General features: G+C 37.4%; 2 protein-coding genes across 2 annotated transcripts; both read left to right on the top strand.

Moving 5' to 3' along the window:
• The first annotated feature begins 230 nt into the window (after positions 1–230).
• Positions 231–6,051, top strand: LOC114472131 (tapasin-like). Its single transcript, XM_028461244.1, has 8 exons — positions 231–369; positions 1,689–1,877; positions 2,957–3,205; positions 3,553–3,912; positions 4,024–4,341; positions 5,110–5,211; positions 5,330–5,358; positions 5,427–6,051. Exons 1-8 carry the CDS (start codon positions 309–311, stop codon positions 5,436–5,438), a joined length of 1,320 nt encoding a protein of 439 aa, XP_028317045.1. The 5' UTR covers positions 231–308; the 3' UTR covers positions 5,439–6,051.
• Positions 6,052–8,433: 2,382 nt separating this feature from the next.
• LOC114472624 (death domain-associated protein 6-like) lies at positions 8,434–21,356 on the top strand. The gene is made up of 11 exons (XM_028461938.1): positions 8,434–8,724; positions 10,224–10,475; positions 12,919–13,353; positions 14,160–14,291; positions 14,372–14,488; positions 15,322–15,553; positions 16,892–17,061; positions 17,858–17,987; positions 18,061–18,598; positions 19,811–19,928; positions 21,024–21,356. Exons 2-11 carry the CDS (start codon positions 10,266–10,268, stop codon positions 21,081–21,083), a joined length of 2,142 nt encoding a protein of 713 aa, XP_028317739.1. The 5' UTR covers positions 8,434–8,724; positions 10,224–10,265; the 3' UTR covers positions 21,084–21,356.
• Positions 21,357–22,023: the final 667 nt, after the last annotated feature.

Below are 22,023 nucleotides of genomic sequence, written 5' to 3'. Positions count from 1 at the left end.
GTAGATAGAATAACAAAGACTGAGTTGATCTTTTCGACTTTTTAAGCTTTTGTGTTTCAGGTTTTTTTTTGTTGTTGTTGTATACATTTATATTTCCTTCTTTTTTTTTAAACAGCATTACATTATTTTAGTTATTTTTTAGTGATAATTGTATTTCTAGCCTAGGGGGTGTGTGACTGCGTAGTGAAGGTGAAAGTGAAACTAAAATAAGCTGCGTTTGCTGAGGGGAAAACCAGTCTGATTTAGTCATTTTAGTCTGTGTGGTGAGTTTAAACAGAACACAGGGCGACAGATAGCAGCTAAAAACCATGACCAGCTTTTCTACCATCTATAAACTGTCCCTCATCGCCTTTACCTGCTTTATTCAAGGTAAGTCACGCACCTAAATCCAACACAAATAATACAACTCTTAATTTTATCAACGCACTTTAAAAGAAAAGGTGACAACTTTTGCACAACTAATAGCTTCAACCGAGTAAGGCGTAATTTATTGATAATTATTGTAGTTAGCCTTCACATTAAACACCTGAGAAACATAACACACACCGTCTGTTTTTATCAGCCAAATTTATCACAATATTCTAATCAGTTTCTAGCTGTATTAATAATGTCTATAAAAACTGATACGTGTTTAGAAACAAAAAACATTTAAAGTTAAGGTTTTTGTAAATGAAGTTTGGTTTAGTAAGAGCGATCCGCGTGGTTAGCACCCCCTGTGGCATGGAGTGGTATTGCTGTGTAAAATATTTAAAATGCACAGTATACATTTAAATATCTATTATTACTGGGTTTAAACTATTTTATTATTATTTAAATGTAACACTTTTAATACCAGTTGACTAACTGTTGAATCCACTTTTCTGTGTGGAGGTTGCATGTTCTCCCGGGCTACAGGACTCAAAACGTCACTCACTTTGTTTTTTCTTCTTTTTCTTGTTGTGTACATTAGTTAAAATCGCTACTCTGTTATTCGTTTACGGATCAGGCTGAAATTTGGTAGCTATAATCTATGGATGTGAACGCATCGACGTTCACAGCCCAATTTTCGATTTGTGGCCCCAAAAGTAAAAAAAAAAAAAATGAAAGTCAATTTCTCATTTATTTGCGAATCAAATATTACAACGGTTGGTGGTACTGAATCAGTGGTACATTATTTAACCTTTCACCCATTATTTTATCTTTTAAATCCACATTTGTGTGTGGAGTTTGCATGTTCTCTTAGTGCATGCATATGTTTTCTTAAGCTTTCTGCTATTTTTGATAATTATCTCCTTTATGAAAACAGTGTCAGCTATTCCAACTCATTTAAAAAATGTTTAGTTCAACTCTCTTCAGGTTTTAAAAAACTTTCTAAATTTTCTTTTAATTTTTAAACCTTTAACCTTCAGCTTTTTTAATTTTTTTAATAATGTTTCAGCCATTTCAACCTTCTTTTTCTACTTTATTTAGCTTGTTCCAAATCCTTCAACCCGTCTCAATATTTTCCATCTTGTTTTTTTATGTTTTTCACTTTTCTGCAACTTTTTGAGCTTATTTCAACTTTCAATGCTTTTCCATCATGTTATTGCCTATATCTATGTTTTTCAATGCATTTCAACATTTTACGTCATATCTTCTGCGTTCGGGCACCCATTAAAATAGATACAATCAGAACCGTGTGTGTGGTTTTCTTGTCGTTATTCCTACAGCTGAAGCCCATGGCAGCTGTCCAGTATTGGAGTGCTGGTTTATGAAGGAGAAAGTCAGCGGAGGATTGTCCGGAGGTCCAAACCAAGATAAATCCCTCCTTTATGTCCACAAACATGCCGACAGTCACAGAGCAGAATCCCATGATGCACCACTTGAAGTCAACCCAGACAGACTGTACTTTGTCACAGGTGAGAAGAAAACATAACAGGTGTGACCTCTTCATGGTAAAGAAGTAATAAATATAAAAAAATCACTCAGTCTGTGTCTAAGTAATGGATTAGACTATAGAAGTGGTTCCCAACCACCGGGCCGCAGATCAGTACCGGTCCTGGGACTGAAAGATATTTCTTGATCTTTTATTAGATTTTATTGATTATTCTCTTATTAGTCATCTGTCTTCGAGCTGTTCAATAAAAGATTAAAAAAAAAGACATTTGATGACCTATTGGCACCAGTCTGCAAAGACAAAAAAAAAGTTTTACAAAATGAATTTTACTTTTTTATTGTAGTTTACAATCGTTTTATTTTGAAAAATTGTCACTTCTTTTCAGTGTCGGGGTCAATTACATCTTTCAGTTACAATTGTGTTTTCAATTACAATTTGATTATGATTACAGTTACCAGCATTTTTTCCAATTATAATTAAATTACAATAGATTTTTATCCTCAAATTACAATTACGTTCTCACTAAAGTTCAGTTACAATTACTGAGCCGGAAATAAATAACCTAATGAAAGTTAACCTTCCTCTTGCGTTAGCATCTCTTAAAATAAACTAAAAACAAATATCTATCATCGAATTTCTTTTTTTAAATTTGATTTGAAACCTATTTTAATAATTGATTACTACATGTGTAGAGAACTGCAACATGTAAATTATAGTTGAAAATTTCATAGAATTTTCATGACAATTACAAAGTCAATTAGCTAAACTTAATTACAATTAAATTTGACAGCAACAGATTTTTAAAATTACAGTTATGCTATAATTGTAATTAATTATCATTTACAGAATTAATTAAAATTTACCTCAACCCTGCTTCCTTTACTTGAATGCATTTGATTAAATTCAGTGTTTTTACTGTGTGGGAGTGGCAAAAATGCAAAGTGTGTTAAATATATCTATAATCTATTCCAAATTAACTGTTATTCAATCTATTAAAGTATTATGATGATATTCTTTATGGGAGGAAATGGAAACATGTCTGGATGATCCAATAACTGAGTACATTTATGATGGATGACGTTCCGTCTCCTGCTTCCTCAGACCCTGCCGCTACCCTCTGCCATCGATCCCTCAACCCTCGCAGAGGCTCCTCCAACAAGCCCATGTGTGAGATCAACCCTTTACACCCGCAGCCCTCCACCCTTGAATTGGCGGTTCCCCTGACGGAGCCCGCCCTCAGCCCCATTTACCTGCACGCCGATTGGCTTTCCACGGCCCTGCAAAGCTTTGATAAAACCATGAGCATCTCTGCGATCACACGCGCTCCCACGGGAACCAAAGAGCACGACGGTAACGCACAAAAACTACACTTCAAGGCTACCTGCAGTGAAAATGTGTTTATTGTATTACCACTAAGCAAAAATATATATGCAAATTTTTATTAAAAAAAAAAAAAAACAATAAAATGACTTTAGGAGGATTTAATATCTTCAAGCATAAACTATGGAGAGCCGTTATTTTGGACAGGATATGATGGACGTTTGTTGATGGGTATGGCCTGTCGCTTTAAATAAATGGTGCATTGTGGGAAGTAGAAGTGTAACAGGTCTGTTTACGTTGTGGGAAGTGTAGTTTTTCTGTTGGCTCTCATCGGTCCAGTTTTTTTTAACCTTACGTTTCCTCTCTGTGTTCCTCAGTCATCCTGACTCTGACCACTAAAACCGTCTTGGTGCAGTCCAGACTCGGAGCACCCGTGCTGCTGGACTGCAGCTTCTGGGCCGACCCTTCATCCCCTCTGACTGGCACTGGGTTCGCCGTGGAATGGCGCTACCAGTTCAGAGGTGATGGGCGACTCGTGCTGGCGTACGACGGGAAGAGCGACCGTCTGTCGCACACAGGCGAGGAAGGGGCAACGCTGGACTTTGAGGCTTTGCACGGGAGAGGGAACGCGTCCCTGATCCTGCAGGAGGCGAAGGTGCATCACTCCGGGATATACATCTGCAGCGTGTACCTGCCCTACCTGCAGGCTCAGGTCGCCATGGAGTTGCAGGTCGTGGGTGAGAAAAACCAAACCATTTTAGTTTGTTTCGTTTCATATTTTAGGAAATGTTGGACTTTGGAAGTCCACTGAAGTGGTCCAACTTCCTGATCTGTCCTCCTTTTCCCAGAGCCTCCATCCCTGTCCATCCACCCCTCCCCTCTGCCTCTCACTGCCCAAGGACAGACCATCAACATCCAGTGTGAAGCTTCCGGCTTTGCCCCGCTGTCCCTGGACCTCCACTGGGAATTCAAAGGCGCAGATGGGAACACTAAGGTCCTGGGATCCGGCAGCTTGTCGAGCCACAGGCAGTTGTGGGACGGCACCTACACCCAGAGCAGCCGGCTGGAGCTGGACACGGCCGACCTGGGGAGGGCAGGGGAGGTCGCCTGTGTGGGCGTCCATCCTGGAGGAACACGGCGGGTCAGTGTCGAGATCAACCTCATTGGTAAGTTGGTTAAAAATAGTTTGATTTCCTGATTTTCTTGCCATATATTTGTTCCTTTTAATACATGTTTGCTACATTACTTCCATTTCTGCCACTTCTCCATCAAATTTTAATGCCTTTTCTGCACATTTTTCCCCTTCTCAAGAGATTTTCAGCACTTATAAACCCTTTCCACCATTTTTTAATGTTGACCCATTACTGTCACTTTTAACCTATTTTCACCATATATAATGCCTTTTTTGTTCATTTCGCCACATTCACAATTTGTCAAACCCATTGTTGCCAGTTTAAATGAATGGTTTGCCCCCCACCCCCCATTTCTGCCACATTTAAGCCAAAATTGACACTTTAAACTTTTTTTTACCACTTTTTTTGTTCATTTTGGCCATTCTAATTTGCAACTTTTAACCAATTTTTGTGGTTTTTAAAAGTCCCATTTCACCATTTTTTCCATTATTTTTGGTCACTTTTAACCCATTTTATTTCTAATTAAAACAAGGATTTACATCATTAAGATGACTTTATACTACAGCACAAATAATAATAAAGTTCCCGGATAATAGTGGATATTATTCAGATAAATAAATAAGGTTGTCAATCACCTTCAAGTACAGGGGGGATCCCAGGTCTCTGGAACCTTTATTTTGGGGGTTGTGGGCTGAAAAGGTTGAGAACCACTGCTTTAAAAGACAAAGTTAATACATTATGTTATTGTTCTTGTAAGTGTTTAGCATGTTGGATGAACATCTGTTGTAATCACTGTTTCAGGGTTCAGTTCTCCCTCTATTGAAGACTCCATGGCAATGGTTGGCGTGGCCCTGGTTCTCTACGGACTCATCAAACTCGTCTCCTGGTCTTTCTCTGGCTCAGGTAACAACAAAACTTCGTTACATTTTCCTTTGTGGTTACTTTGGTGTGACCATGAGTCATTTAATGTATATGAGATTAGACAGAGGACGTCATTTGTTTCCTCTCTCACTCTGTTCAGGATCAGACGAGGCAGCTACGCAACAAAAGGTAAAATGAAACATACATGGAACCTTTAAACATAACCGATTTGTTTTCACCGTTTGTCTCATTCTCAGAAAAACGAATAAAAACAACGTATGTCGAAGGATTCAAAGCGAGACGCTGGACCAGTTTTTCTCTCGTCATACAAATCTGATGTCAGGAGGGTTTTTTTTTTTTTTTTTTTTTTTCCTAAATCATAGAAAGCTTTGGTACTTTGTCTTAAATCTAGAGAGATTTTAGCTTCAGTTAATCCAAAAAGTTTGTTATCATAAGTTGTTTTTATTAGAAATGGTGTTCATATTTTCAAAGTTCTCTGGTTTTATTGAGTGATTTTTTTTTAACTCTTCTTTTTGTGCTTATTGAAATGCTGGTAGAGGGCTGGTGTTAGTTAATTTATAATGCATCATCATTGGAGCTATTCTGTAAATAACAGTACTACTGTAACTGAATCACTGTTTCTCATTATAATCACACCCCAACTTTCACTTTTGAGCGACGAAAAATAACTTAAAAGGCTAAACTTAACTTAAAAGACTTAAAAGTAAGTAATAAATACTTATTTATTTAAATAAATAAGTTCAATCTTGAAGTCTTTTCATACATCAGATTTTAATTGTTATGCATTACTAGTATAATGTGGAATGGTGGTAAAGAAAAATGGCGTTTTCTTTGTGGTTAATAAAGCTGCTGTTTGTCAAACCTTTCTCCTTCATTTGTGTGTTAACGTGAAACTTTCCAAAACTAAAAACACATTTACTTCCTCAATCCATCTTTCTACAGAAACACAAACACATTCCAAAGATGTTACGTAATAAATACATAATGAAGAGGAAGAGAAATGTAGACAACAAATAGGAAGTTTATAACACACTGCCGAATGTTACGGTATTGGTAATTACCTGTATGTTAATACACGTTCCCTAAAATGACAGCAAAAAGCTCAGTTAGGGTCAAATATGATTGTAATTGCATAACTGATAATTAATTACAATTGTGCAAAGTTATACATCAGCACAATCGGGGGAAAATAACTCATAAGTCAGAATAATGCAAAGAAAATGGTTTTTGGTTAGTACCCACGTTACTGTAATTTTGAGTATATCTCTAAATCAGTAATTTTAATTGTACTTAAGTATGTTTTAAAAGAACTAATTTGTTTCATTTCTACACCCAATCGTTACTGAGTAAATTAATATTTTGTTTTAAAATGATCAACAAATATTGTGAAACTAAAAAAAACTAAATGACCAGACATAGCCGACCAATCAGATTAAATGTATTGAATGGAGATTATTTAGGCCTGAGGATTTTTTTTAATTTTATTTATTTAAAAAAATAGTACATTTTGACAACTTTTATTTTATACAGATGCCTTTGTGGAAAATAAATTAAGATTATGTCCCTTCCTTTTTAAGTTTATACATGAGATGTTAATGTCGCAACATTAACTGTATGCAAGGGAACCGTGGCAATATTTATTACCAAAATAAACATAGGGGGTGAAAGTAACAAGTAACTTTTACTGTGAGTTCTATTTAATTTTGCTATTTTTTTTTACTTATACTTGAGTATTTTATGTATGACTTACTCGTACTTGAGTAAGATAGATCAATACATCTTGGTATGCATCAGAACAGGAGAAAAATACTGATTTTACGTCTGAATGATGCAAAAAGGCCTTTGATTATATATCAGAATAGGAGAAAAATACTTTGGTCTTTATATATATATTTATTTATTTTACATGTCTAGCCCATTTAAGACCAAGCTGCAGTGTTTGTGATTGAATAATAAAGATTGACCTACTGAGTTGAAGAGTTCAAAAATCAAACGTGCAGAAGAAGAATGAGCTGAGCCGCCACACTTAAATAATGTGGATTAATCAAGGTAATAAGCTTGAATGTTTGATTTATATTGATCAAAAAATCTAAACTTAAAAACAGTTTAAAATACAATAAAATCAATTGACATCAATAAATAATAATTAATCAAGTGGTGCAATGTAAACATTTTGAAATCTGCCAGATTTCTCTCAACAACAATAAACAATTTACAGCATTTTCATTGATCCACCACAAGGAAAGAAAAATAAATAAAATGCAGTATCGTCTGCTCAAATAAAAATTTTGGTCCAAAGATCATTTGAACTTGTTTTAAAACAGAAAACAACCTCTAACGTCACAATTCAACCAGACAGGCAAGGGTTAATATTTGCATTAGCTGCCTCTCTATGTTTGCATTTTTTGAGTTGCATAGGGGTTGATTTCCATCACCTGGCTTTGACCAGCCTGGCCGCCTGTCGTAGCCCGTGTATACGGGCTGACCAATGAGGAGAGCCCAGAGGATGCCTCTAACTCGGTCAACTGTACACACCCTTGAACCATGCAGCAGCCATGTTGAAAGTTTCAGCTCTTTCTGTCCCGGAACCGCAGAGATATTTGAGACACAGACAGAAATTCCTTGCTTTTATAGATAGATTTGCTTTTGGAATTTGTTTTTCGTCATAATGTGTACTTTTAGTTCAGCTTTAAATAAAAGGGATGCTATTTAAATGTTTAAATAGCTTTAAACAACATTAATTTTGTGTTGTATTACTTTAACTCGTGAATAGATATATAGATATAAGCTATCCTGACACAAGATTTACATGATGTACATTAAAGATAATAACTTTAAAATATATATCTTTATCACTTCTGGTGGTAAAATCAATTTTCCTCAGAAATGTTTGTAATTTTTAGTGTTTAAAAAAGTACATATATTTTATTTTTTGGTAAAAACATTGATATTTCCACCGAGTCTATAATGTGTGTTACAAAATTGATCTTCTCTCTATGTGCCTTATATGCTGATATTGTTTTTCGTCAGAATGCGTGTTTTTCGTTCAGCTTTACATAAATGGGGTGCTTTTAAAACGTTTAATCAGTTTTAAACAACATAAATTGTGTTTTGTATGACTTTATCCCGTAAATACGTCAACATTCTACGTCGTTACTAGTTCTCCAATGAGCAACGACGTTATTGACGCTCAACGTTGTGTGGACCAATGGCAGGCCTTGATGTTGGCACACCGTCTGTAGCGGTTACTTTTGTAGCGCGGTAGTCGCTCGCAGAGCTAAGAACCACAGCGTGTTGTTGTAACTGATTTAAAACAAGCTGCCAAATTTCTCCACGAAGTCTGTGTCGTCGTGGTCGTTGAATTGAAACACGGCCATTTTATCCTTTTTGCGTTGTTTTTTTTTAACTCTTTCTAAGTCAAGTGTGAGCCCTCCACACGATGCTAACGGCTAGCCGCTAACAGGATCCTAGTTATGTGTCGCGGGAGAACGATTTCCTTCTTTGTTACTACAAGAAACGTCTACTAAACTACCGGTGAGTCAGTTCTTGTAGCGTCTCGTAACATTTGTGTTTCCTGTACAACAATGCCAGTTTACGAACAGAAAACAGCTGTTTACCAACAAATTTCATGACGTAGCGTAAAGTCTGAGTTTAGTTTCACTTTAATCACAATCTTGTCACTAAACACAAGTAAGCAACTACAAAAATAATATGTCTTCTAACACGCACACAAATACTGTTGACAGTATAGATATGCTAACGCTACATAGTTTAGGACAGCAGCTAGTTCATCTAAACATGTGTATTATTGTTGTTATCATAAATAAATAATGTTACTACGTTTCCCACATTGATGACAAAGTGTGTCAACATAAAGCTTTCTGTCAGACAGGATTATCATATTTTTTACTTTTATTTTGGTGGTTTGATTTTGAGCTAAAAAAGCTAGCATGTTTTTTTTATTTTTTTTTTATTTTTTAAATCATGTCAGAATTGTGTTTTACCACAATTCAGAGGTTTTGTGATGTAATTCATCCATTTCCTCCAGTAGCTTATGTAGTGCTTAATTTAGTTTATATATTTATTATTTAATAGATATATATTTAAACACAATCGATGATTTGTGTTTCTTATTCTGTTTTTTTTTATTCTTGTGATTAACATTAACGTCTGAGTAATGACTATATATATGGGTTTAGTTCTCATTGCATTTATGCAGAAATTTCCAATTGAATACTTATTTCTTTTCATATGTATTCCCTTTCATTATCTGTAAATTTCCTTAACTTTTATTATGTTATTTATTATCATACATGAACAATGTTACGTTTCCCACATTGATAAAGAGTGTCAACATAGACCTTCCTTTCAGACAGGATTATAATATTTGTACCTTTTATTTTGGTGGTCTTAATTGTATTTAAAGCTAAAAAGCTAGCACGTTTGTTTTTTCATTATATCTCAAGCATCGTTGAATAATATTTGTCACACATTGTTTTGTGATGTCATTCCTCCATTTCCTGTAGTAGTTCATGTATTGCTTATTTTTTTGTTAATTATGTATAAATGTTCAAACGTCATCTATTAAATTAACTGATGATTTGTGTGTTTTCTTTGATTCTTATTAACTTTAACTTCTGAGTAATGACTGTTTTTAATTTTTGGGTTAAGTTCTCATTGTATTTATCATATTTATGCATTCATTTCCATGTTTATTTTCATATTTAGTATTTTGATATATATATTCCATTTCATTACCTGTACATTTCTTTAACTTTTATTATACATTTTATTAAAAAACATTTTATTTTCTATGTTTACTAATGTAGAATGGTAATTTACACATTAATTTCATATTTTAAAAGGGTAATTTCTTTTATTTTCTCTGTTTTCGGTAGGTTTACACCATAGAACGAGTCACATTGTTGACTCCTGTGTGTCTTCTTGTCTGCACGTCAGAATTGACAATAATGTTTTCTTTGATTTCCTGTTACAATATTATTGACTTTTTTTTCCCTGCGTGTCACCGACAGGAGCATCGAACGCTCAGGATTTTCATCCACTTCTGAAACTCGATGGCAGATACCATTATTATTGTCGAGGATGACGAGGACGTTCCTCAGCCCAGCTGCTCCGCCTCCACGCCGTCTTCCACACCTCAGACCAAAAAGACTTCGCCGCTGAAAGCCCAGCTGCCTGTGGCCACGCACATCAGCCAATCGCCTTTCACCGTAGCGAAGGACGCTAATGTGATCTGTGCGGAGAACGAGAAGCTGTTTGCAGAGGTGAGATGACGTTAGAAGTGTGCCGATACATCGTTTATTAGATTAACTGCAATTCTACATGTGACGATTCCTTAACAATTCATAAATGGTCAAAATCTATTGTTTTTCGTAATAATTAAACGACAGGAACACGACCACTGCTCGCCGAACGAAATTGAGAGTTGCGCATGCGTGTGTTCTTTCATTAATCTATCTTTTATTTAAAAACCCATATTCAACAAGTGTTATGAGAGCTGATGGTTGTAGGTTTTGTGTTTTTAAAGCTGCTTTGATTGTGTACAGCAAAATATTTAGTTTCTTGTGGTATTTATGCTGTTCATTTAAATTTTGTTTGGAAGTCTTTATTTATTTTTACTGAATAAGAAAGCTTTTGTTTTAGATCAAATTGAGCTGTAGTAAACCAAGGACATGGTTGGTCGACCAAGACTATGGCTCAGGTAGCGATTAGTTGACCCAAAAAAAAAAAACGGAGAATGAATGATCAGGTGCAGAGGAGGACGAGGAAAAAGAGAGACAAATATTTAGTTGTGGTTTTTTGTGGTGCCAATTTGCTTTTAAACATAGACCATTTAAGATAGGAACCTTATTTAAGCTTTGAACAGAACCCGACAAAGCAAAAGTCGAACCTACAGGTCTGACAGACGGGTATTTATATCAGAGCCCGACCTGAAACCGACAATTAAAACCTATTTTTCTCTCATACAAATGACATATTTACATTTGGTTTAGTGGTAAGCCTGCTTTTATTAATAAACTGTTAATGTCAACATCAGATCAGCGCTCATGGAAACAATCACACGTTAAACACAGGTGCGCAGTGTGCCCCGTATGAAATATAAGGATAATCCATGTTCTTGTGTCTCAATGTGTTCTCTCTGCTCTGAGGACAGCACGCTGCACTGACAGCTGATGCGCAACACTTTTTTTGCAGCGCAGCACGCACTCACAGCTGTTGCTGACGTTGAATTTATTTAATTCCTAAACATGATTCTATTTGATATTTAATCCTTATTGCCTATATAAGTGCATTGCATTTTTTTTTTTTTTTAAATGGTATTGAAACTGATACCATTGCTGGTCGACCACGACGGCATCGACCTATTAGTTGCTTAAACGTCCAAAGTTGGCAGCCCTAGAATTATCTGAATGAGCTGATATTTTAGTTATTTTTATATTGTTATATTTATTTATTTTGTAATATGATTACTGTTGGATTATTTAAATTTATTTAGCACTTTAGATTAGCCATTAAAGGAAAGAACATTAAAACATCCAATCTGATGTATGAATATACAACAACAAAAAAAGAAATAATAATAGCATGTGTATGGGAGAGGTAGAAGCCAATAGGTTTACAAATAAAAAGCCGATATAAAAGGATAAGAATATAATATAATAGTGCCTGATCAAATATCATTATCCTAACCACTTTTCAGGTTTCTGTTTGATTGTATATTTTGAAATATTTTGTGAACTTAATTACTAGATTTAAGTTAAGAAAGAAGCTTGAAATAGTTTAAACCGACTACTTGCACATTGTATATTGTTGTTGTGCTTTACTGTTACTTACCTGTCCTGTACTTTTTGTTTTACTATGTTGTGTACAGGTATATTTAAAGTTCAATAAATGTTAAGAGTTCTATTGGTGTATTTAATTTGTAATATATACATTTATATCTTGTGTTTAAATTGTCTTTCATAATCCATGTGCTTTAAAAAAAAAAAAAAAAGTATATTGGCCGATTTTTTATTTTTTTTATTTATTTTTTTTTTTTTAAATCGGTATCTGCATCAGCCTTTGAAAATCCAACATCTATCGGTCGACCTCTACTTTAATTAATTGATACCAACACGTATACTTTGTTTAAAAGTATGACGTAGCCACAAGGTAGGGCTCCACGATTATGACCAAAATGATAATCACGATTGTTTTTGATCAATATTGTAATCACGATTATTTATCATGTTGGGAAAAAATCCGTATTTCTTTTGCACTACTTTAAAAAAAACACAATATATGAACAGTTTACAGTGCAAAATTAAGCTTTAAAACAAAATTATACCATTAAAAAAAGAAATGAACCCAAGAATTTAAAATGTACCAAGGGTTAATTGAATAAATGCACTATTACAGAATGCAACTCATTGGAAACAATTACAGCTCACATCAATCCACCAAATGACTCAAAGCTGCCGCTGACTAATGCTTGAGAAAGTGTCTGATTTGATTTGCAGTAGATCCCATATTTTAATTGTAAATATTGCTGATGGTCAGGTTAAATTAATCGTGGCAACCAAAATCACGATTAAAATTCGATTAAATGTGCTGCCTTACCAAAAAATGAGGAAAAGAAAAATAGCTGACGTTCACGTTTCCTCCATGTCTGTCCTATGGCGTTAATGCTGTTTTGTCCTTTCTTTCCTCTCCTGTCCGCTCCAACAGTTTGTGGAGCATTGCACACCCTTAACCAAGGACTGCCCCAATGTTCTGACCTTCCTCCAGAACAAGCACGACAAGGCCTGTCCGGACTATTTGTCCTCAGTGGGGTTCAGAAACACGCTGGGCCGATGCCTGACTCGGGCCCAGGCCAAACTCTCCAAAACCTTTGTTTACATCCATGAACTGTGCACCGTGCTCCAGCAGCACTCGGCCAAGCGGAGGCAGTCCCTGACCAAGCTGTCCCCTGTCCCAACTACCTCTGTCACGCTCAAAAGCAAAGACAAGACCAACAGGAAGACGGAGGAGGAGGAAGGAGCCGCAGCGTCACCAGCAGAGGACGGACGGGCTTCCACCTCGAAACAGCGGACGCACGCAGACGACGATCAAGAGGGACAAGAACAGGCCGAGAAGAAAGAGAAGAAAGCCTCCAGGAAGCAGGTGAGTCCTCAATGATTCTACTTCCTGTCTTTACCAAAGCTTAAATAGTAACTAAACCCCTGCTTTCTGCTGAGCTGTCACTAGGAGGGACATTCAAAAAATGCCCAGAGTTTGGGCATTAGTAATGATGCAGTAAGACACGCCCACTCAGGCAGCCAGTCAGTGCTGGCAGTGACAGAGCGCCGTCTTCTCAACTACTACACACAATACACAGCCCACGAGCATAAGTACACACAGCCCCACAGATTATGTATTACTCACAAACAGTCCTTGAACTACTCCCACCATGAGCCTCAGAACACAAACACGCATATAAAGACACACACCGCAGCAATAAGTACATGCATGTTCACGCACACGCAGAGACAGACAGTGAAACACACACAATGCATCTGTAAATACACACATAGCTCTGATTAGACCAGAATCTGCTCTTTATAGAAGCACAAAATCAAAAACACCGCTGCAATCAATGCTCACTGAGGGCTATGATTGGAGGAAACCCTCCTCAGCTTTTATAGGAGGGGCGGGGCCAACAGTGACAGTTGACGCACGAAAATAATCCATCTCAGCCAATAGCAAAAATCAATTGTAATAGTTCAATCCTTAGAGGCCAGTAAATGACGTTTTACAACTTAATATGCTAAAGTCAAATACTTTTACTAAAATGTTAAAAGTTGGACCAGGATCAATCAACAGCACTACTTAATATCCAAATACATATGTATTCAGCAGAAAAAAGTGGGTTTGGCATTTAGTTATTTTAAATATCAGAATCTCAAAAGAAATGTGATCTGTGATCTCAGATTGCGTATCTGGAGAACCTGCTGAAGGTTTACAACGAGGAGATCTCCCGCCTGCAGCAGTCTGAGATGAGTCTAGAAGACATGGGGGCGGACGACTCCACGTACATCCAGGAGCACAAGTTGAAACGCAAGGTAGCGGTCGGGAGCTTTTATCTGCTCGTTTAATATATATTCAAACACATGAATGTGATCAATGTGGTCTTATTTTCCAGATGATGAAGATTTATGAAAAGCTGTGTGAGCTGAAAGGCTGCAGAGTCCTAACGGGCCGAGTCATGGAGCAGGAGATCCCTTACCGTGGCACCCGTTACCCAGAGATCAACAGACGAGTAAGATGTGGTTTGTGTGTCGGTTAAAAACCCCCGAGCTCCAAGGTCACAAGAAGTCCAAACTTTTACATTTATTTAATGCAAACATCATTATCTCATATTTAACCAACATTATCATTAAAACTTTTATTTGTTTTTCCTGGAAAATCATCTTCCTTCACACAGAGAAACTCAGGAACTCATTTAGAAACATTATGACCTTATTTTTTATGTGTTTCACCCACTGTTGTTGGAGCTCGTGCTTGAGATTAAAAAAAGATTGTTGTGATTTGAGTCAAAAATCTCATCTTAAAGAGACGATATACATCATAATATAAAAAACTACAGCATGTAAACAGAACAGATCTTAAAGGGATCCTCCACTGTTTTTACAAATGTGGCCTAAAATCTTTAAACTGTACTTATTAGAAGATTTATGCCTAACAAAATGCATTATGTTGCAACTTATTTATTCTTTTTATTTAATTAAAAATGGGACTACTTAACAGTTTAGAGCCTGTGTTCCTCCATCTTGAAATCACGTGATTGATGATGTCACACGGCCCCACTGCCTGTAAACATCCCTTTGTTTTCTATTGGAGTGAAACATTCAGCCTGATTTTTAGATCATTTTAACAGCTTTTTTAGTCAAAATAACAACTTGTGCTGCTCTTGGTTGCTCTAAACAATCAGGAAAAGTTAAAGATGCCAAAGTAAACCTATTGTTGACAGAAAGAGGAGAAAAACAGTTGTAAATGGAGAAAATCAAACAAATCCTGAGAATAGAAGTCCTTTTGGTAAACAAAGAGGAATATGGTGCTAAATAATGCGTCCTCCTTCCCTCCTCCTGTCAGATCAGGCGTTTCATCAACAGCCCCGAGGCGCGGAGCAACCCCCCGGATTACGCCGACATCCTCAATCAAGTGTCGCACGCCAACAAGCGCCACAGCCTGAAGTTGAGCGACAGGGAGCTGGAAACCATCGCGCGGGATGTTTTCAGTGAGACCGGGAGCCGCATGCAGGAGCGACGGCACCTCGACCTGGTCTACAACTTTGGCTCCACCCTCACCGACGACTACACGCCGGGTAAGACTCACACTGGAGGGGGCAGACCGCCAAGTTTGAGAAAAAGGTTGAGTTTGTTGCTTCTGAATTGGAGTTCTGTGTGACCTGTTCTTAGTCCTTCATGGGTGTTTAGTCTAATCTAGGGAGACCATACATCAGGATTTGTCCGGACATGTTCCTTCACGTCTTATCTGGTGTCATGTACTGAGATTAACCCTAACCCGATCCAATAAACAAAATCAAACACGTCCGTTCACTTTCAAAACAAAAATACATTTTTTTTTTAGCAAAAATCTCAGTACGATGCAAACAGTACGCGACACCGGACCGTCCAGCAGGATTTTATAAATAGATGAAAATATCAGGTTTTACCAGGGACCTTGAACGCAAATGACCATAACTCCGCTAATAATTGCTCTATTGGAGAAATTCCACCACGAGAAAGTAAAAACGATCGGGGGGAAAAAAAGCATTTTGTAAATGATCCAACTAATTAAGTTGTAGATATCTCAGCCCCTCAAAATAAAAACATTTAATTAAAATCCACAATATTTGCAGAGCTCAGTTTTTCAACTCTTATATCACATGATGACAGTCATTTTTAATCTCTAATTGTTGAAAGAACTCTCAATTTTTTGGAAAATCTGTCATTTTCCTCAATGTATTCCTTAAAATTTCCCAAAATCAGGGAAATGAAAGTGACGATCCTGCAGGGACTGATATACTCATCATTCATTTATCATTTATACGTGGAAGTACAAACCAGGGCACATTAAAGTAGAATTTGTCCTGAAACCTTTGGCCCACTAAAGCTCAAACTGGTCCGTATTTGGCCCCTAAACTAAAATTAGTTTGACAGTAATTACAATACAGTAATTTAATCATACGTGATGGAATAATTGGAGGTTACGCTTTGTTTTGACAAAATCTTCACACGGAGCAAAAAGAAGAGAGACTAAAAGAGAAACTTCTCCTATAGGAAGTTAAGGTTAGTTATTTATTGATGTGTATATTTAATGATTAGTTAATGTTCTTGAGGTTTTGTTATAGGTTCTAGATGTTTCAATGACAGAGATTTTAAGGTTTATGAGATTATCCAAGGACAGATTGTTGTAATTCCTAATAAAGGGGGTTGACTTGAGTCACCACCGATATCAGATTGTTTTAAGTCTTTGTTTTAAAGACAGAAATGTATTTTTATGGATAACGACATATTTATCTACTCTATTGTATTTTGCCGTTGCAAGGTAGATTCAAGAAAACCCAGTGTACCGTCGGGTTTGGTCCAAGTTGAGTTCTTTTTTTGGAGCTCAACGTATGGTCACCCTAATCTAATGACTTCCTCGATTCCTCCTGCAGCCATGGACCCAGCGCTGTCCAACCCCACGCTGCAGAGACGGCTGAGGAACAACAGGGAGGTGGCGCTGTCCCGTCTGGACGAGGTCATCTCCAAGTACGCCGACAAGCAGGAAGACACCAAGGAGCAGGAGAAGCGCAAGCGGCGAGGCAAAGACGACAAGAGCAAAGCGGTAAAACGGAGGATTTTATTAGTGCTGTCAAGAGAGTTTAGACCATTTTTTTCATTGAAGGGCCAAAAATTAATGTCAGTGGAGGGCCGCGCTCCAAAACATTCATGTTCCGGTGCATAAAATTAAATATGCCAATAACCTAACTGTGCTAAACAAACACTTAGTAGTTTTGAAATTAAAGAACACTTATTTGTGTTTCATAGCATAAAATTATGAAACATCTAAATGTCTCCAAAGACATTTTTATATAGCGTTTTTCAAAGAAAACGCAGACATTTTACAGGAATCACTGTACTACTTATTTTTATTTTATTTTAAAAAACAAAAAATAAACTATTTCGGGCAGTGGGCCAAAACTAATCGCTTGAGGCAACTTCGGCCCGTAGGCCACAAATTGGACAGCCATGGTTTAGACCATCAAGGGAAATATTGATGTGTACTTTTGCCAATCTCCAAATAATAGAAAATACAAATGAAATAAAACATCAGAACTATAAGTTAGCACATGGTCGGAAAATGTTCTTGCCCAATTTGCACAACTGGGCTTTTGTTTTCCATCCCATGTTTTTATTTAAGCCAAAATTAATGACGACATAAACAGAGTTTCCCGTCTTGTATTGTTGTCTGTGCATCAGTATTATGTTTATACCGTGAACTCTTGAAATGAGGTTCCGCGCTGTTCAGATTGGAAAGCAAAGAAAAAGTGATTAACGGCGTTATTTTTTACCTGTAATTAATTAATCGCAATTAAAGTGACAGCCCTAGTTTTCTAACGCAGGACTTTTCACCTTCACAGAGTGAGAAAGCAGTGAACGGAGATGCTGAGGAGGGGGAGGAGGAAGATGAAGAGGATGATGATGAGGAGGATGAGTCTTCAGACCCAGACATCGATGAAGAGATCAAAGCCAGCACTGAGGCTGGAGCAGGTCGGCAGCTGGGACGGAAACATCCGTTTGGTTTCTTCTCACACTAAACATTCTGCACGTGGGTTTTCCACAGGAGATGAAAACGACGAAGACGGCGGTAACGAGGCGGAGTCGGTGCCCAGCGGCACGGACGGGGGCGACCAGACGGATGATCAGACGGGCGCCTTTGCAGCTGAAGAGGAGAGCACGAAAGACGACGGAGAGCCCGCCGCATGCGGCATCAGCCCCGTCTCAGACGTGACTATGTCTCCCGTCTCGCCAGAGTCCAACATCCCGTCCCCCAAAGAAAACCCGAGCCCACCAGAGCCCGAGCTGACCGACGAGCAGGCGACGGTGTGCAATGGCAACACCTTAGAGGTGCAGGAACCGTCCAATCAGGATACAGGTGTGGACGTGAGCGCGGTCCCTCAGGAAGCCACAGGAGGCATTCTGTTAGCGGCTAACGGGGATCCGTTCCCGCTGTCGCCCAAGATCATCATAGAGGAGTTCGGCACGCAGACCACCAACGGCACGTCGCCGCCCCCCAGCCCCAGGATGACCAGGAGCCAGAAGAGGAGCCGGGAGGAGACCCCCACCTACGGGAACTCTAATCATATAGTCATCCCAGAGAGGTAAGCTAGGCTAGCTAGCAGCGCTAACAGCTGCTGGAGAAGACAGTCTGTGTTTAGAATTGCACACTAATGTACTACACACTCAATGAGTATATCCTGTCTACTATATACTATTAGTGTGATTAGTCTGGGGACTGTTCTCATTGAAGTAGACATCCAAGTTTCCCAAGATGCATTTGGAACCTACGACAAAAAGCTGAATCACACTGAGGCTAAATATTTATATATTTCTCCACCGTTGAAAGTTCTGAAAACCTTTAAGTGAGAAAGTGACAAAGTAGAGCAGGGGTGTCACAATCAGTTTAGTTCAGGGGCCAAATACGGAGCAGGTTGACCTCAAGAGGGCCACAGATTTTTTTGCTGGAAAACAAGTCATTACAGCATTTTTGTCCTAGTTTATGCTTCTACATTACATAAAATACTAAATATGTAAGAAACCGACAATAAGTGACAGATATCAGTCCCAACAGGATCTTCACTTGAAATTTCCCAGATTTTGGGACCAATTTCTAAATAGTAATAATTTGAGGAAAATGTCAGGATTTTGGAAGAATTTAGTTTTTTTCCAACAGTTAACATTAAAATTGATGCAATCATGCGACATAAACACCGGTAAAAAACAATGATTCATGTTTTCTCTGTCATTATTACTTTCTCCTGCGGGGCAAATTGGATGCTCCAAAGGGCAGGATTTGACCCCCGGGCCACGTGTTTGACACATGTGAAGCAGAATATCAATATGTTGTCATTTGATCCATAAAACTCACAGAAACTCATTTTATTCCCACATTTCAGAGATTTTTGGAGACCCTTTATTGTGTTAATGACAAAACTTCCTGTTAGTTTCAAAACAAAAGCCCTGTTTACATAAGTGTTAAAAACTAATGGAAGACAAGAAGAGATGCTTTTATTTTTGATTGTTTGATTTTTAGATTGAAGTTGTTCCCAGGACGATTTTACATTCTGCTCGCAATGCATCATGGGACGGTTGAGTATGACTGGTGTGCCCACCGTGCAGACTTAAAACATATAGTATACATCTGGTTATTTATCCTGTACTCAATCTTTTCATACTATCTAATGTGGGCCCTATATATGATTTTGACATCAGACATAGTATGAGTAATATATGTTAGTATGATATTTATAACAGCCAGTGTATTGATTACATCCTGGTCACTTTCTAACTGGTTGTTTTTTTTTGTGTCTCAGTAACGAAGACATTTCTCTGGAAATGTCCGTGTTTAGCTACGACTTCATGCAGCAGTCCAACCACACGGACACGCCCACCAAACACCTGAGCAGGTCACCACCGGCAAAAAGACTGAAGGTGAGCGTACACGAGAGGTGAACGGGTTCATCGTGCACTTTAATTTTAAACGGATCATGTGCGTATATTACAGAGTCGCTCCTCAGGAAGAAAACGCTCGGCGCCACGTGACCTCCTTCACGCCGCAGCAGTGCATTAAGATCCAGTGTTGGGGTTAATTACATCTCAAATTGTTTAGTACAACTAAATTACGATTACTTTGACCAGCAATTTTTCAATTACAATTGTGATATTCCCCTTGAAAGTCAATTACAATTGTTCTCAATTACTAAAGTTGAAATTCAATTAATCACTATTACTGAGCCTTTAATAAATAAGCCCATAAAATGTATTGTTTATCTTCTGTTAGCTTTCTGTTAGCATCTCTAATGATAACGGCTCAGTTTGACCCACGTCTTAAATCATCTGTAAAATAGACTAAAAAAATGTTATTTAACATTTAATTGGTTTTTAATATCTTGGTTACTTTGTTTAGCTTCCTAGTCCATGATAATATTTTATATATATTGGTGTGGGCTTTTTCTATCAGTATAATCTTTGATTATTATTTTAAGTTTAATTACATTGTAAATTAGAGTTTTTATAGAATTTTAATTATCTGAACTCATTTACAATTAAATTGTGATTACAACAGCAACATATTTTTTCCAATTATGATTACAGTTATAATTACGTCATAATTGTAATTGACTATCAATTACATGATTACAATTATAATTGACCCCAACCCTGATTGGATCTGCTGTGGAGTTTGCTCTTGTGCACGTCTTTTGGTGGATTTTCCTCCTCAGAATCAGTAGAACATCTCTGCCGTTGTGCAGAGCGGTTGAATTTTAAGGAATACAATTGCTCAAAAAATACTTTAAAGGTGTTTTTTTATATAAATAAAAAAAATCTATGAATGTGCACGTGTTTGGAAAACATAAAACACTAATGATGTAAACATGACTTTGGAATGATTTTGGCTTTTTGTCTGTTTTTCTTAACATGTATTTTTTTAGATTAGTTCTACTTTCTACATAGACGCATCCTGTTTATCACCAGGGAACGTTTTTAAGTCGTAATAACGATGGATTTGTTTTGTTTGTGTGGCAGGTGAGCGTGGCGACTCAGTGCGACCCAGAGGAAGTCATCGTCCTCTCTGACTCAGAGTAACGTCTTTTCTGTGACTCACATGATCAGCTGCGGGATGTGCTACTGCTAACCTTTGATACAAAGACTATTTTTCCTCATTGTGGAGATTAAAACAACCGAACTGTTCCTCAGAACCAAAGGTCAATTCACGAGTCTTTGAAACGTCTTGAGACAAATTGGTTTTTTATTTTATTTCAGGTGCAATTGATGCTCGTAACTGTGACGCAGTAGAAGTTGTTTAGCCTCATTCTGACTGTGTCTCATAATAAACACACACTGGTGTTTTACACTCTTTACAATCTGTTTATTTTTGTATCTTTTGCCTTTGTATGAAATATTACTTTGGGATAAATTCTTATTTGAACCTAAAAACAGGGAAATTATTGGTCATTCGTGCAGGAGGCCGGTGCATCAGCTACTGTGAAATTCATCTTGTTTTGATAGAATAATTAAAAAATATTATTTTGATATAAACTCAACCTGTGACTTCAGAGTCTTTTTTTTTTAATGTCAATCTATCCTCACATTTGGTCACTTGATGGTATTTAAATACATTCATTTTCTACGTGTGTTCTTTGGAGATTTTAATAGTAAAAAGTGGGCAGGTCTTAACTGCTCCAATAGCCCCGCCCATAAGCAAGACTTTTTTTTTTTTTTTAACCTATAATTAAATCTACTTTTATCAATTACGTTCGCATTCATTGAGATATTAATGCACATGTTTTCAGAATGCAGTAGGAAGCACACACCAGTGCAAACTACACACACAACAAAGTCATCCCAGTGAGGCTGAAATGCGTCACATGAACCTGACAGTTATAGACCCTTAATGGCCTGGAGGTAAACGACTGCGGAGGCTGGTAATGTTACAGCTTTGTTGTGTTTGTGTGCCAGAATAGGAGGAATAATGTTAGTGGACATAAACTAAACTTTTATAGGATTCTCGCGTACACACATGCTC

This window comes from Gouania willdenowi, chromosome 11 (assembly GCF_900634775.1).
Source record: "Gouania willdenowi chromosome 11, fGouWil2.1, whole genome shotgun sequence".
NCBI classification, from domain to species: domain Eukaryota; kingdom Metazoa; phylum Chordata; class Actinopteri; order Blenniiformes; family Gobiesocidae; genus Gouania; species Gouania willdenowi.
This window is presented reverse-complemented; position numbering and strand designations above follow the sequence as displayed.

Bases quoted from the DNA above. Each gene is read 5' to 3' on its own strand.
- LOC114472131 (XM_028461244.1), top strand. From the start codon at position 309: ATGACCAGCTTTTCTACCATCTATAAACTGTCCCTCATCGCCTTTACC. The intron at 370-1,688 runs GTAAGTCACGCA...TTATTCCTACAG, and splicing joins CTTTACCTGCTTTATTCAAG to CTGAAGCCCATGGCAGCTGT. The intron at 3,206-3,552 runs GTAACGCACAAA...TGTGTTCCTCAG, and splicing joins GGGAACCAAAGAGCACGACG to TCATCCTGACTCTGACCACT.
- LOC114472624 (XM_028461938.1), top strand. From the start codon at position 10,266: ATGGCAGATACCATTATTATTGTCGAGGATGACGAGGACGTTCCTCAG. The intron at 17,062-17,857 runs GTAAAACGGAGG...TCACCTTCACAG, and splicing joins AAGACGACAAGAGCAAAGCG to AGTGAGAAAGCAGTGAACGG. The intron at 18,599-19,810 runs GTAAGCTAGGCT...TTTGTGTCTCAG, and splicing joins CATATAGTCATCCCAGAGAG to TAACGAAGACATTTCTCTGG.